This window comes from Myotis lucifugus, unplaced genomic scaffold (genome assembly GCF_000147115.1).
Source record: "Myotis lucifugus unplaced genomic scaffold, Myoluc2.0 scaffold_460, whole genome shotgun sequence".
NCBI classification, from domain to species: domain Eukaryota; kingdom Metazoa; phylum Chordata; class Mammalia; order Chiroptera; family Vespertilionidae; genus Myotis; species Myotis lucifugus.
Window position 1 is genome coordinate 375,253 of NW_005871508.1, and position 17,426 is coordinate 392,678.

At 39.7% G+C, this 17,426-nt stretch overlaps 1 protein-coding gene across 8 annotated transcripts in view; it reads left to right on the top strand.

Annotated features, from left to right (window-relative positions):
- RPGRIP1L (RPGRIP1 like) overlaps positions 1-17,426 on the top strand; it is a 73,767-nt gene that overhangs the window by 20,383 nt on the left and 35,958 nt on the right. For all 8 annotated transcript variants that reach the window (XM_014445511.2, XM_023744394.1, XM_023744395.1 and 5 more), the window contains 6 exons: positions 3,001-3,106; positions 4,299-4,445; positions 5,495-5,568; positions 11,296-11,435; positions 16,626-16,732; positions 16,966-17,016. In XM_014445511.2, the coding sequence (XP_014300997.1) occupies positions 3,001-3,106; positions 4,299-4,445; positions 5,495-5,568; positions 11,296-11,435; positions 16,626-16,732; positions 16,966-17,016 (625 nt within the window). The remainder of the gene's footprint in view (positions 1-3,000; positions 3,107-4,298; positions 4,446-5,494; positions 5,569-11,295; positions 11,436-16,625; positions 16,733-16,965; positions 17,017-17,426) is intronic.

The window sequence follows — 17,426 nt, forward strand, 5'->3', positions numbered from 1 at the left end:
CTTCGACCCCCAAAGGGGTCTCGACCCACAGGTTGAGAACCGCTGCGTTAGAATGTCAGCATCCTGAAGACCTGATGTTCCATCCCAGGGCATGCACCCGGGGGAGGTCACTTAAACCTCTGCTCATTCAACCAGCCGCCTCCCCTCTGCAGAGGCAGCCGGCCTGGGGCCTGGCTCCACGAGCAGAGGGCTAGGACCGCCCTTACCAATGACTGGTTCGCATTCCTTGTCCATCAGCTTTCTGAGACCTGGCCTGCCATCTCTCCTCTCTCGCTTCTTTTTGTTGTTGTTACTCCTCACCTGAGGATATTTTTTCCATTGATTTTTAGAGAAAATAGAAAGGAGGGGGTAGGAGGAGAGAAAGAGAGGAGAGAGAGAGATACATCGATGTGAGAGACACACTGACTGGCCACCTCCCGCACATGCCCAACCAGAGCCTGGGATCGAACCTGCAACCCAGGTACATGCCCTTGACCGGGAATCGAACCGGAGACCCTCCCATGCATGGGCTGACACTGCAACCACTGAGCCACGCCGGTCAGCGCCCACCCTTACTCTTTTACCATATTTCATCTGTGTAAGAGCGTTGAGTTGATTATCAGGTTTGAGATTATTTTTCACTGTCCACCTTCTTAAGGCCAGACAACATTAATTAAATGGTTGATTTCATCTTTTATTTATTACATCATTGACTCAGCGAGTCAGGGAGTCGTCCTTCTCACTGTTAGCCCTCAGAACATCCAGTCACAACAACGACTGTTGTGTCGACAGCCCTCAAACTCACACTTAAAAGTCATTGTTCACCACTGGCAGGTGCTCAGAGAGGGGCCCTTCCTGGCGCGCTGGCTCTGATTAAAGCACCGCTATCTAAAGCACCGCGCATTGTTGCTGGGCGGTAACTACTACTCATGTTGTCATTGGTGCCCCCTTGTTGGGCATTATTAGCAGAAAATACTAAGTCCCTTTTCTTGGCAATACTTTGAAAAGTCTAAACTCCAGAGTTTAGGGAAATATTCGAGAAACCATCCACCAATTAGGCCACTGAAAGTTCTGGCTATACTTACAGGCCTTTGCCATACCAAGAAAATTCAACATTAACCTGTGATTTCTATGGCCCTGTGTGCCTTAATGGGTTATTGGGGCTTAATTCTTTATTAACATCATGAAGTAGTAGTTATTATTTAAATACTAGAAGCCCAGCGCGTGAAATCACGCGAGGCCCAGGCCCACCCTGCGCAAGCCGTGGACCCCGCCTCCGCCACGTGAGCCCCGCCAGCCCCACACAAGCCCCGCCTCACCAGTTGTTTGGTCATTCTGCCGTTACGGCGTGATGACCACAGGCCTTTTATGATACAGATATTTGACATACACAGATTGTGGCAAAAGTATATAGTTGTGAGTATACAAAACACAGAGTTTATTCTTGTATTACAATTTATTAATTACTGTATTATTTTCCATACAAACAAGTGTAAACCTACTTTTCCCCCAACCTGCATATCTTCTTGAAAATATTATCATACTCAAAACTAAGAAAAATGAAATATCAGGGACAACTGAAAACATAGGGAAAGATTTGAATAGTATTCTGTTCTTCCATATCAATAAATGGCACTCACTGTTGAGTGGTCAAACCAAGTAATTTTGGGGGGGGAAAGATAAATCTTATTTTGACTTCTAAATATGAAAAAGTGTGAATTTTTTTTAACAAAATATATTTTTCTCCATATTTAATGTTTTAGTATTATCTCTTTTGAGAGTGAAGATAATACCCAGGGGAATCGTAATGAGGGCACTGTTGAGTGTGTGCTCAGAACTACTAGATAACATGTTTAGACACGTAATTATTTAACATTGTGTTAAGACTGTACCCTGAGCAAGAGCCAGCCTCTTGGACTTGTTTATCTTCTGTGTGAGGACAACTGACTGTCCAATGCCAAAATGCAATGAACTTTCAAATATCAAAGAGGAAAATTAAGTATTTCAAGTCCTCAGCTGGTTTACAGATGTGTGAGCTTTGTAGTCCATTCTCTGGTTCCAGTAGGGCGTTGTGACAATTTTTCCAATATGTGTACACTAGATAAGTTCTGGAAGCAAAATTACTTACTCTAAATACTGAAAACGTTTTCTGAATTGAAACTTTTAACGTTTATTTTCCTTTAAAAATGAAGACTAAAACCCAGCTTCACAATTTTTAAGAAACTTTTGAATGTAAAATGCATTAAATTAAGGGACCTTTCTCTGTCAGGAAAAGACATGCCTTTTGAAACAGGTATTCATTTAGATCTATGATTAACCTTTAATAAGATCTTCCTGTTAAATTCTACATTTGCTTTAATCTCGGTAGGAAAAATACAAACTAGTCTTGCACATATAGAATTTCTATATACCCTGTGGACGTTAAATGATCTCTTACAGCGAAAGGCACATCTGCAACGTATTTAAATGCCAGCGTTAGGCATTATTAGTATAAAACGCTAAGTCACTTTTTTTGGAAATATTTTGAAAAGTTCAAACTCCAGGAGGAAACTCCAATCAATTGTAATCTTATGATACCATTTGTTGGAGGGCGTGTGGGAAGATGGGTGCTGAACGCACATTTTTCATTTGAGGGAAGAGAGAGGAGAAGCCTCAAGTCTGGTGGAACCATTTCTGTGCTAACACTGGTGTCCTTTAGCACCGTTTCAGACCTGTAAAATGCCCTTCAATCCACGTTATCAGTCGTGGTGTAGGTGACAGGAGTCATCACATCTGGGGCTTCCTCCACATTCTGAGAGTCTGTGAGTTTATAAAGTTCAGAAATGATGATTGGTTGTTTTTAAATAATAAACCTAATCCCAGGTGCGTGATACATGGAGAACCTTGGTGACGGGTCTGCAAGTGTGTACGTTTCTCCCAGGAAACATTCCACGGAACCTTGTGATTACGTCACAGATTGTTTTTTCTCTTGCCTTGAATTTTTTCACTCTGTCTCTCTTTTTCTTAAACGCATCCTTGAAGGTCAAACATTCGGGACAATGTAGAGATGATTAAGCTTCATAAGCAGCTGGTGGAGAAAAGCAATGCTCTTTCAGTAATGGAAGGAAAATTTCTTCAGCTTCAAGAGGTACGGTGATCAGTTATTTTATTATGGTGATACATATGCACAAAGCTCCAAAAATAGTGTTCAAGGTGTATATTTTTAAGTAGAATAGTCATAATACTAAAAAGTAATTTTAAAAGATTACTATTTTTATTCCCAATTTTGTATAATTTCACTCTACATATTATGTGTTATTATAACTTAATACCTAAAGGAATAACCAACTGGTTGGACTTTTTATAAATATCTGTGTCATCTTAAAATAACAAGTACATTTATCATAAATAATCTCATGCCAAGAAAAATTATTTTTAACTCCTTTTATCTGCATTTACGTGGCACATAGCACTGAAGGTTTACGGGTGTCTGCATATATCTTCAGTTCTAAGCATTTATGATATACCAAGATAGACCAAAGTTATGAATAGGCCAATAGTCAGGTTTTATGAAGTCTCTCTTTGATGTGGTATTTTGCTTTGTTTTGTCACTACCATTATCAGAAGAATATTTGAGTACCCATCAAGTTAACTATCAGTGTGTTTATTTAAACTTTAACTATTTAGGTTGATAGTACTTGGGACTATTCACCCCCATAATCGTTTTAATAAAGACTGTGGCCCCCAGGAAAGTGCCATCGGAGGGCTGTATTGCGCTGCATCATTAACCTAGGTTCTGGGATTAGTTAACTCCCAACGTTCCCGATGGGCAGAGTTCACAGTCAGCAGTCTTGTAGTCCCCCCTGACCTGTGGCTTTGCTTCTCGCGGTTTCCATTATCCACAGTGAACTGCAGTCCAGAAATATTAAATGGACAATCCCAGAAACAAACAATTCATACGTTTTGAGTTGCATACCGTTCTGAGTCGTGTGATGAAATCTTGGGCCCTCGAGCTCTGCCCTGCCTGGGCCATGGATCATCCCTTTGTCTAGCAAACCTACCCTGTGTATGTCGCCTGCCTGTTAGTCACTTAAGCGCCATCTTGGCTATCAGAGAGAGAGAGAGAGACCATAGTCACATAACTTTTATTGCAGTTGATTGTTACAGTTTCAGGCATTCACTGGGGGTCTTGGAACATGTCCCCAGGGACAAGGGGGTGATACTCTGCTTTTTTTGAAGTGTAACATGAACTTCAGGAGTAAATTTATTTGTAGAATTGTAATCACTTATTCAAATCATAATCCAAAAATACTTTTTAAAAGTTTCCTTCTGGTTTTTAGAAGCAAAAAACTCTCCGGATCAGCCACGATGCCTTGATGGCAAATGGAGATGAGCTGAACCAGCAGCTGAAAGAGCAGCGTGTGAAGTGCAGCCGTCTGGAGAAACAGTTGCACTCCGTGACGATTTCCGAGAGAAGGATCGAGGAGGTAAGCCTCCAGAGCGCTCGCATCCGCTGCGTAAAACCGCTCTGTAACTGACAGCTTGGAAAGGTAAAATAGAGACATTTCAAATATTCTATTCATTTAAAAATCTAAACTACATGCGTGGCACTGTGAGCACAGCAAAGCGTAGTCAACATGTCATGGGCATGGCAAGTCAGGGCCTAAACATACTTGCACATGTGCTGAGAGCCACTGTTCACGTGAGAATTAAAGGTCGTTGAGGAGAAAGAAAATGCTTGGAAACGGGTTACCTGTGGAACTCGGCCTCCTCGGTTGTAAGTGTATTAGTCATTTGCAAAACCAAAACAAAGTCATAGGAATGTATTTGGTTCTGAAGAGAAGGGTGTTGTATTTTGCAACGTCAGCAATTTTGTGAAATTTTTTTTTTTTCCTCTTGCACACCCCCGACTGGGGATCGAGCCCAGAACCCGGGCACATGCCCTTGATCGGAATTGAACCTGGGACCCTTCAGTCCTCAGGCCGACACTATCCACTGAGCCAAGCTGGCTAGGGCTGCCATTTTATTTTTTCATTCATATATCTAAAAGATGTGCTGCTGGCTTTGTGTAAGTTCCAGGTGACATGAGAAAGTGTATCTTCAGAGTCAATAGTGATTGACACATTTCTGTGAACCACGAACCAAAAGAAAAGTTAATCCTTTTACTTTTTTTATGGGCCAATTGGAAATTAATACAAAGTGAATAGAACAGTGGGATTCACTGGGGAGGAAAGAAAAGAGTGTGCCTCCAGATTAACAGCAAGCTTTTCACACATTCTTTATTGGGTTTTGGCACAGGTTGCCATAAAGTAGTGCATGCGTTTCTACTAAATTAAAACAGAGATATTAATTTCATGTTTACTTAACAACTGGGGAAAAAATCAGTTCTAAATTAAATACAGACAATATAAGTGGCCTAGTTAGCAGCTGCAATTTAGAAATCAAGACTGAACCATGTTAGCCGCCTCTCCTGTGTTTTTACCCCCTGCGGTTTTATATGAGAATCTCCTAATGTGTCATTTTCTTTTCATTTTAGCTGCAAGATAGAATTAATGACTTGGAAAAGGAACGGGAACTTTTAAAGGAAAACTATGATAAACTTTATAACAGGTAAGTCAGAATTCCATGTGTTCTCTCATTCACTTGTCTGAGATCTTGTCTGTCAAAGCCTTGGGTATCAGGCCATCTAATATTTATTTAAAAATTAGCTACAGATGATTGCAAGAAATATATGTTATAAAAGTAAGTAAGCTTTTGGGGGCATTGGTAGTAAGTCCTTTAACCTGAGTGGTGATGTGTTAACTTAGAAAACTGTTGCTTTGTTACCAGTAACAACCACTGTTGTTCATTGAACACAGACGATAAGCAAGTAGGCCCTGTGCTAAGCATTCTACCTACACTATTGTCAGTTGCTCACAACAGCCTGGAAATGTAGGCATTGTAAATGCCCATTTTGCAGACAGTGAAACTAAAACAGAATTAAGACCTTGCCCTCGCCCTTAAAGCTCTGAGGTAGCAGAGCTTGTATTTGAACCTCTGTAGGTCTCTCCAAGCCCCTGCTTCTTCCAATGGGCTACCCAGCCTGCGAGCTGAGAGTGAGCCTCTTGGTGGAGGCAAACCTCAGAGGGGAGGGAGGAGAGGGTGGGGGTAAGGGGGAGAGATCAACCAAAGGACTTGTATGCATGCATATAAGCCTAACCAATGGACACAGACACCAGGGGGGTGGGGGTTAAGGACACATATGTAATACCTTAATCAATAAAGAAAAATAAAATAATAAGAAAAGAAAGTGTTCACTTACAATTGTCTCTGTGCCTTACAAAGAGTAGCACAGCATTTCTATCTCAAGATAAATTTGAAAGAACTGTTTCGATTTTGTTTATCTGCTTCCTAATTCAGGTATTTAAAAAAATCTCTTGTAATGTTAGAAACAGATTTCTACTCCGCAGCTAAGTTTAGTTAAGTGACACAGGTGTGTGTGTGTGTGTGTGTGTGTGTGTGTGTGTGTTTAGTATATGATACTAATAAATTATAAATGCACCTTTACAAGAAATTAAATTTAAATACATTGAAATATACATGGTAGAGCTGATATCAACAGTTGCTTCTATTGATCATATTTTGTAATGTCAGAAAATAGATGATCTACAGATACATCTTTAACTTTTTAACTATGTTTTATGTTTTGTAAACTAAATGTATATTTTTAAAATTAAATCCTATCTAAGGAGTGTAGTGATAGGTTTTTATTAGTTTTTACTTTGAAAATAAATGTGACTTAATGTTAGGCATCATTCCAACGGTATGTATCATCTATGTTGCCTAACTACGGTGTTTATCTTTGCACAGTGGCCCATTATATTGAGGGTTACAAAGAGCAGGTTCAAACATCAGTCAAAAAATATCTGAGGCTCCCCAGCAAGGACAGCCTGGCTCGGCATCTTTAGTGGGATTTGCCTTAAACCCTCTTCCAGGTCATTTGGCCCTAGTGCTTTGTTCTGGTCCCTCTCCTGACCCCTAATTCATTTCTTCTACCTCTTGTTTTATATTTCCAGCTCTATGAAACAATATGTAGGTTTATATTTTTTTATACCCAAATATTTTATACCCAAGTGTGTTTGAAAAATCCAAGTTTCAGTATACAGATCACACAGCCACCATACTCTATGGTGGAGAGAATGTTATCCTCACATTTTATAAGTGAGGAAATTGAGACTCAAAAAAAGTGAGACTTGTACAGAGTCACAGGGCTTTGCTGAGACTCCGGTGCAGGACTGAAACCCAATTCTTTTGATTCTAAAACTTGAAGTCTGTTTAACGTAACAGAAAAAAAAAATCCAGCTCAACCATAAAACATGCCTCACTATCTCTCTGATTTTAATTGGATTGGAAAATTGTGTATGAGAAAGGGAAACATTCGTGGAGTAACAAAACTGTCAGATTCAGAAATTTTTATTGATTTTATCTTCAATACCTTATCATTTCAAATATTTTAACATAGTCTCCAAACAAGAAAATCAGTGCCATTTGGCCATTACCTATACATTCTCTACTTCTTCCCAATTAAGAGATTTACTGAACATACCTTTTGGAGTAAAAAACTTATGTGGGAATAATGCATAAGTGGAATTTTGAGAAAGACATGTTTTTCTCATTTTACTTTATCACCATGAAACTTTATCTTTTCGTATTAGAAGATGATCTAAGAGTGTAAATATAACTTTGAATGTCTTTTTTTCTTTTATGTTTTATGGTTGAGCTCCATTTTTTTTCCTGTTACGTTAAACAGACTTCATTATGCTGCTTACACTTGACTGTTGTGTCAGGCATATGGAAGTAAATGTGTGTAATGAGTGTCATAACATTGTGTCCAAAAAAATAATCCTGCCACTTAAGCACAAAACCCCGCAAGCACACACATTATAGTAAATAGAACTATAACATTCTGTAATACAGTTTTTTTAAAATATATGTTTTCAGAAGTTGGAGAAACTACAAAACTCAACAAAAACTCCATAAACTGCAGATATCAGCATCATTCCTAAGATTCTCTACAGCTCTTGTGTTTCGTGGCACTGTTATTCATCATTGCCAACAACTAGCGCTCATCCAAAACTACACACACTCTCGGTTTGGTTAGTCATAGTGATAGCATGTTTGTAAAAGGGGAGCATTTGTTTGTTATCCGAAATTGGCCCGTTGTCAGGAGAAAAATGTGATTTGCAGATTGCATTCTCATCTTCCATTTTCAAATGAAATTTTGAATGTGTTTATTACTTGACAGATGACATATTAGAGAATCATCTGGTAAGATAAAACCCTCATGTTAGTATTGGGAATGAGCCTTTTTTTAATATGTTAAAACATTTTGGATACAATGCCAAGACATAAGCATAGCTTTAAGAAATGTCAGTTTAAAAATCCAGAATAAATTTTTTGCAATTACATCTTTTTATTTGGTTAGAGAGAAACTCTACACAATAAAATAGTAAAGCTGCATCCCATTTTTGAAGTTAGCGTAGCTTTAGGGTGATATGATTAATGAATGCAAGAGCCCTGCAGCAATCCTGTATGTGAATAACCTGGAAAACAGACAACATAGGTTTCCCTGCCCCTTTGGAACCTCTGCACCCACTACCATCAAATTCAGACTCAGTCCATTTGAGATTGGACCCAGAGAATCTGTAAAGGTGATTGATTGTAAGGTATGAACTCCCTGAGAGACTAATCTAATGCCGATAGTTTAAAAAAGAGTTGGTCTGATTTTTGAAGATGACATTAACTGTTTTAAGAATTGGGTGAATCAAGTTTTTGCAATGTGATGGTCACCTAATATTCAAAACTTAAAGGAGCAAGGCTGACCCCCACCGACTCTGTGCTCCGTCTCTGTGAAGTGAGCTGTCCCTGCCGCCTGCCAGGAATCGTGAACGCTCGTGTGAGCATGTATGAGCACTGTGTGCCTCCCAGAAACCAAACCGAGTGCGTCCGGGCCATCATTTCTTCTTCAACAAGTGAAATATCCCTGATGTCGATATGGATTTAATTCCCAGGAGGCCCCAACCAAAGTACCTGTGGGCTTCTTTCGGGTGATGTAGAGCTTAAACTTCCATCTCCTTGGGATGCCCTGGGAGATTGGAATAAGTGGCATCTGTCCTATAAGAACCACAATCCTAGGGTGGAGATGAACCGCTCAGCTCTATTTCATCCGGCCCTGTGGTTGGGCAGGGTGTGTGTTTGCACTGCAGGTTGACACTCTATCACTCCTGCAACGCCATGTAACAGTGAAATGTGCACCACGACCAACTGTGAGTGCCCTCAGTTGTCACTGTAGGCAATGTACAGAGACATTTTCATGAGTAAAAGGCTCGCAAAGGCTGCACTCGTATGCAGATCTAATCATGTACACAGCCTTCAGCGAGAAAATGGAGCCAGATGTGCCTCACCATTTATAGCTGCACAGATGGCTCCAAGCGCAGAGGAATACAGTAAATTCAAAAGGAATCCCTCATGAAACTCCAGTGGAATGTAATCCTAAATTTAGAGGGAAGATAGTAGTGGACTAAATTCAGATTGACTTACGCTGATTTACACTAGTATTTTGTGGGTTTGGAAAAACCAGGCTGCTAAATTGTTCTTAATTTAAACACACACAGCTTCTGATGTTTCTGCCAGATTAACTGTTGGTGATCTCTGTGCTGGTACTAATGCTATTGGAACACTACTGTTTCTAATTTTTGGCATCTGATATAATGTATACTTGTGCCTATTTCATCATGCTAATTTTTTTCCGAGTAGTACATGTTTTTAATAATATCACACACACACACACACACACACACACACACACACACACACACTGACATGCATGTATATATATGTATGCCTTTGAGATATATAATTACACCAGACAAAGAAATCATATTTGTTCTTTATTTAAAAATGAAAATGTAAAGGAATATTCTATAAAGTACATATTGTGCTTGGATTTCATTTAAGTCTGGGTAATTGTATCTTTTTAAAATTAATTAAAAATATTGGTATATCAGATCCATGCGTGTGTTTTTTCAGGTTCCATATGTGAAAGGAGAACACTGCTAGATGAAACAGATGTCCTATTTAGAAAAACTTCTAGAATTCCATTCATTTCTAAGGTCATGTTAGTTTAAATGCAGTAAAAGCATTCAAAATGTAAAATGAATGCACAGTTTTTCCTTTGAAAGCTATGCCTCCCAGAAAAGTATCTCTTTTGGTACAAAAGCCTCAAGACTAGCTGGGAGCAACATTAAGGGCAATTTTCAATAACAGCTTTCATTTTCTTCATCAGTACAAAAGCAGATTTTATAAATTTTTGTTTCATTTACTGGATTTCAAGTAAGTAGAAAGGTCAAAGCTGCTGATAATTATTCAGTCATATCAAGCTTCACAGATAATAGTTTTCTGCTGAAATACAGATCAAGATGGGTTTTTCCAAACCTGGCCATCACCTGGGCGCTTTGTCAAAGTAGGAATTCCTGGGCCCTGGGATCTTCATCTCTAAATCTCTCCAAGTGTTCTGTGTGGAGCTGGTCTAGCATGAGTAGCATTTGGAACCGCTGGCCTAAACGAATGTGTAGTGTATTCCTTCTGTTTACCATTTAGTTATATTGCAGCCAGTTCTTCCAGCCTTGGTCCTTGGTAGATTTTAACAACAGATTAAACTGCTGCACTTTCCTTGAGGGACAATATTTCCACCTTTGTCATTCTTATCGGGGTGTTCTTCTGGGTTTTCACCCCCATCATGTGTTACAAGTAAGACTTGTTCTTCAGCCTATTGCTTTTTGTTTTTTTAGGACAAAAACTGCCTTATCACTACTTGCCATCAGAACCGCTGCCTTGCGGTTCACTATGCTATCACTTTACAGCCAGTATTTTGTGACTTTGTCATTATCACAGGCTCGTTAAATGTTCCAGATTCTAGATTCCCTGTAGGAAGAGGGTTTGTGGCGGGGAGCAGGGCCCTGTCCGACGGCGAGGCTGAGGTCTGGCGATGCGGATTCCTCTGGAGCACGTACAGTATCGGAATTCCTGCCCTGGTCCCACAAAAGCCGCTCGCTGCCAACTCCTCTGACTTGAGAGCTCTAAATTAAGGCCAGTTCCTTTGCTCATCCCACAAACCCTTTCATGTTCCCTAACCGCAGCCTGAGGAAGGCGCCTGGGTCTCACCAGCAGCAGACCAGCACATGTTTACTTAATTCCTGAGACATGATGACAGTGGTCCCTGTGCCACTAAACGCTTTTCTCTCGTATTTCCGGTCGAGGCTGCTTTCTGAGCTGCCTCGCCTGTCCCGTGTCTTGCAGCGCCTTCGGTGCTGCCCAGGAGGAGCAATGGAAGGTGAAGGAGCAGCAGCTGAAAGTACAGATTGCGCAGCTCGAGGCGGCCTTACAGTCCGACCTGACCGACAAAGCGGAAATCCTCGACAGACTAAAAACCGAAAGAGGTACCTGCGACACGGCCGCCGCGTGCACATTCAGGCCTGCGTTGACTCCGTTACTCACTGGCCCCATCCGGGCTCCCTGGGGGCCTTCTGTTGGCCAGGCCCCCGGCCGTGGACGGGAGACACAGCCTGTGTCTGCAGCCGTCCGCTCCCCCAGTGTGTTGGTGGCTCAGACCTTCCTTTTACTCATCCTAGCCTTTGGGCCAAAGGAATTGTCTTTTCTCAGAGTCATTCTTACTCATATTGTCATTAATTCTCCTAAATTTTGAGCCTTTCTTCAGCAGTTCACAAGTGTTTACTGAGCACCAGTATTTGCTCGGCACTGGGACCCAGCAGTGAGTGAGGCGCTGTCCGCAGGCAGCATCCAGTCAGCAGGGAGGAACATGCAGTTAAGTGAGTGTAGTATGTGCAGCAGTGGCCAGCGCCTTGGGAGTAAGAGCAACCAGTGTGAGACGACAGTGGCAGGAGCTTGCTGTTTGCTACAGGTCCAGCAGGGAGGGTCTCTGATAATGAGCTATCTCATTCTTCTCTATGACCCTGAACTTACACACCAGAAGCCTTGTCAAGATGTCCCTACTGTGAAAATTCGAGTCAGTGTGGGGAGAGGTGGGCAAAGAACAGGAGTACGGAAGGGAGGTCAAGTGGGTATGTGTTTGCTTTATATTGTTTTTCATATTGAGAAGAAAAAACAAGGACTGATGATGAAAAAGAAAAAAAAAGGTGTCCTTGCTGAGTAATAATCATGAATAAGATTCATGTTATGAGTCTCATCTCACTCTTGTCTCATAGAAGTAAAATAACTATAATTAACTATAGAAGTTTGACTTCTGAATTCTACACATATACGTTACACACAAATGCACAACAGGGAAATAGAATTATTTGCTTCAAATGTTGTAGCTGGTGCTCACCCACTAGCTGTTCCTTTGGAACATTTGAAATTTTGTTGTATGAGAACATTTAAAAGTTTAATGCAGGCTCAGTAAAAAAAAAAAAAATTACATATTTACATATCTAGTCAGTACTCTATATATTGATTTAGATCACAATGCCATATTTCATTAACTATAGGAAAGATTTTCTTTCCAATTTTAATATTTCTGAAATTGGCACTTTATAAATCATAACATTTAAAAATTATGTTCCGACTTATTTTTAGCATCTTAAGAAGGTTGAAACAGAACACACTTAATAATGGATGTAGTCTTAATTTCAGGAAGACACTTCTATTTACCCAGTAATTAAATCTGATGAAAGATGACTTATGAATGTTTCTCTAGAAGATTGTGAGTGGAATAAAATGGTGACATGATTTCCGACCAGGGGAAGATTTAAAGTTTTCAAAGATGGAGCTGCAGATTTTACAGCTCAGAACTGAGTCCCTCACAGAGCGCGTTTTTTCGGAGCTGCTCAGTAAATTCTTGCTCACTGAGGGAAGTGCAAGTACGCTATATTCCCTTTCTCTTTTCCAAAAACATGTACACTTCTCATTCTTAAAGAAAGCAGAAATGAAGTAAAGTTTGCTTACTTATGTGCTTTTCGTACTTTCCTAGATATTAAGAATTCCAGAACTCTTGTCTCTAGACATCTATATTGATCTCTGGAAAGAAACTCTTCGTAAGGGGTTTAGAATCTTGTGGCCTTTTTAAAAAACCTGTTTATTGTTCCTGAAGCAATTCTGAGGGTTCTTATAAATTATTAAAGCTACAATTGCTAAGTTATTTTATTTAAACTAGTCCATGTCTCATCTTTTTTTTTTAACTGGTTCTTATTTTAGATTTTTGAATAATAAAAATAACTCAAGTACACTAAAAAATTCCAGTAAACAAAATAAAAAGGTTTTTTTAAATCTCTCAATTTCACAACCTTGAAGATAATCTCTTTTAATATTTTTGTATGTCCTCGCAGTTTCCTATATGTATACAGTTTTATAACATGCTTTTTTATTTATCATATTTTGAAACCATCCCTTGAGTCTGAATATACATTCACATCATCATCATTTATAATGGTTGTCATAGTTTTTGAGGGTGAGGATGTACCATGATTGTTTAACAATCTTCTATTGATGAATTTTTAAATCTCTTTAGTTTTTTAAGTATAAAAAGATCCTAAACAAATATTTGTACAGTTATTCATTTATTTTCTAAAGAAAAATTACTGGAACTAAATCTTTATTTTTAATGCAAGTGTTATTTTAAGTTATTTTTGCTTGAACACCTGAAATTTATAGATCTAGTGATTTTAAGTGTGTGTGGTTTTATGTGAAAAGTTGCAATAGACTATAAGAAAAATATTACAGCCTTTAACCATTTTTTCCAGGGAGACACTAAACCAAAAAACTGAAATTGCCTATTTAAGGAAATCTTTTAATGTTTAGAAAGTTCCTTTTTGTACAACAGATTTTGAAATTGTTTAATTTTGCTTTGAAGTCTCTTCACACACTTACCTTTTCATGTATCCAGTGTTCTTTGCCAGAAGATGTTTCCCTGGCCCTTGTAGTCATTCATCTAACTGGCAGATTATTTTTAAGAATACTCACCTCTTTATTCGAGGTACAAATTAGTTTCAGATTGTGTGAATATGTGGGGGAAGGATATGTAAATGCTGCTTGCATTTGGTTAATGCTTAAATTAACTGCATGTGTGTAAGGGCCTGCTTCGAAAGTTCCTTTCTATCTTTAGCTGAAATGCATAATTCAGCATAATACGTGAGCTTATATTGATCACAGCTGAAGATATTAACACAAAGGAGTTTGAAAATTGTTTAGTTGAATTGTTCTCTGCACTCTGCTTATTAGTGGTGTGCTTGAAGAACATAATTTTTAAAGAGGGAAATGTTATCTCATTTGAATAAAATGCTGTTTGGTTTAACATGCTTTTTGTCAAAATCCTAACATAAAGGAGGTTATTTTTCATCTTGTACAGGGTGCTTTGACTTTTCATATTGTAATTCAGCAAGTCTATTTCCTCCTTGAACTATATCGTCTCCCAATAAACAGTTTAAGAAAGGAAGAATATAGTGGATAATTCTACATAAAATTCAACAGGGAAAAAGTTACTGGTATTCCATAATATCTTTTCCCACGAAGTTATTTTCTTACTAATAATGCCATAGTGTTTTTTTAAATATCAGTGAACACATGAGGACATAGTTGTTGAAACAAAAATCAGTAAAAGAAGAAATATTGGAACAAGTTTATTTATGCCTATCAGAATGCCATTCTTAGGGCCCTCGTCTGAAAAATTGAAACAATTAAGAAACTCGAGCTCAGAGATCATCATCCAGATGAGCACGGAGCAGTCCTGTCCTTCCCACGCCGGCTCGCCCTCAGAGGCCCTGGAAGCTCCGCCAGCCACAGAAATAGCCTCCGCACCTTTCCCTTTCCGTCCTCCTGGCTGTATTTACCTCATTTCTGCTACCTGCTCACTCAGTCTAGATGTTGTTTTAGCCTCCTCAACATAAAATAAAGCATTCCACATCCTACCCTGCTCTCTAAACAAAAAGCAAGTCTGTCTCCTGAGAACTCATACTTATTATTCATCCTAATTTTTAGTTTAAAGCCAAGCATTTCACCTTCACCTTCAGATTTTCCAAGTATTGTCCATGTTTTTAAATTTTTTTCATTTTGTTCACTAAATATTAGCAACTTATACTCTAGGACAGTGATGGCGAACCTATGACATGCGTGTCAGAGGTGACACATGAACTCATTTTTTTGGTTGATTTTTCTTTGTTAAATGGCATTTAAATATATAAAATAAATATCAAAAATATAAGTCTTTGTTTTACTATGGTTGCAAATATCAAAAAATTTCTATATGTGATGCGGCACCAGAGTTAAGTTAGGGTTTTTCAAAATATTGACACGCCGAGCTCAAAGGTTCGCCATCACTGTTCTAAGATAACCTTTAACCTTTTATCAATAAGAAAAACTTAATATATTTGATATTAAAAGGCCTCTTCATACCCTGCCTAGAGTCACAGTTTGTGTGTGTGTATGTGTGTGTGTGTGTGTGTGTGTGTGTGTTATTTTTCAATTTCAAGGAAATATCTGAATTTTTTCCATTTCTTCTTAACTGTGTATTTTACCATTTTTACTTACATGCAGTATTTCTAGCTTGGGAACAGAAAGCATTATAAATGTCAGAAACATATTTCTGTATAAAATGCAGTCAGTGTGCAAATGTACTTATGTAAAGAATTCTTGGCAAATGTGTTGACTTGCCTTTTTTTTAAGGAAAGGAAACAGAAACGTACAACTTGAATTGAGGACTTATGACAAACATAAATCTCGGGGAGCAGGACGGAATTAGTGGAGACACTGGGGATGACGTGGTTTAGGGTCAGTCCACAGGGAGCCCAGGAGGAGGATGCCGGACCCCCACAATGAGCGCGGCTGACGAGCCCACTTAAGAACATGAGACGAGAGAACACATTTGTTAACGAGCTACTGTGCCTTTCTTTTTTTTTTTATGTTTAATCCAGGGAGTGAAAAATGGATTTACTGTCCTCAGTAGCTCTACCCTAAGCCCCTGTTTGTGGGTCATGGCCAATGACTGCCTAGGGGACCATAACGGACCTCCACCCCATAATGATGGCTCTGAGTCCATGTCCTCCTCGTTAACAGCATGAGCTCATAAAGAACACACACGAATTACGGCTGACACTCCCCTGCCCTGGTTGGGAATCCAATGCTCCTATCGTAACAGATTAGTTAAAAGGTAGTTGATTAAAATGATGGCTTTAGTTATTGCCAGAGAAATTATCTTGTTTGAATAAAAATACTTTGTTAAATTAGGAAAAGAAAATTCAAGGAACTCCAAAAACCAAAAGATAATTCTTTTTTTTTTTGCATGCTTTTCAGGACCCTTACTAAGTAAGTAAAAATCGCAGATTTAGGAACATATTTTCTTAAGTATTTTAGATAGAATGTTCCTTTGAAGTCCCGGAGGCCACAATTTCCTTCTATTAATACTGCGAAGTTACGTCTTACGTTTTTGATAAGCAGTGAGTCATATGGCCGACATCTGAGGGTGTGCGTGCGTCCGGCTCCTGCCGCCTCGCTGGGTGCTAGCGCAATTTCCTCTCTGCCCAGAGCGTCGCTGGACGGAGCTTGCCGTGTCAGTGCAAAACGTGTTCTTCTGCCGCGTTCTCTCATATCTTTCCAATTGTGTCGACTTTCTTTTCAAGACCAAAATGAGAAACTCGTTCAGGAGAACAGAGAGCTGCAGTTACGCCGTCTGGAAGAAAAGCAACAGCTCGATGACCTTAAAAGCCGCATGAAGTTTTACAACCAGGTGAACCCTTTTCTTCTGTCGGATGTAAATCCAGATTCTTCTCTACATGCCTTAGGCGCAGAGAAAGCACGATTCTAGCGAGAAAAGGGATGCAAATATGTTACTTCATTGGTCACGTCACGGTGTCAGGCAGCTCATGCTCCATCCGTGGGGCTGATCTGCGTAGTTGGGATGTCTCCTGTGCTCTCCATTCATAGCTCCCTGTGAGCTCTGACTCGCTCTGTCTTCCGCAGGAGAGTGATGTTAACGCTGAGGAGCTGAGTGAAGCCCTGCTGCTCATAAAGGTAACTTTCTGCACCTCCCCATGAGTTGCATGTCTACGTGGAACTGTCCCGGCAGAGTGCAGGCCCATCTCTATAACCCTCACACGTGGAGAGGGAATGATGCAGGACAGGGGTCAGGTGACATGTAGTGACGGCATATGCAGAGTTCATAAGGACATCAAAATCACGTTAAAATAGACCTTAAAGACGCTGGTCTACAGCACTTTGTCCAACGGTGACAAACATTTTTACATGCCTGATGATAAAACTAATCAACAATTTTCTCTCCTGAGAGACCTGGGTATACACTGTTTTTATTGTTGTTGTCAATCCTCACCCAGGATACTTTTCCGTGGATCTTTGGGGAGAGGGGAAGGGACATCGATTGGTTGCCTCCCACACACCCCCGGCCAGGGCTGGGGATCGAGCCT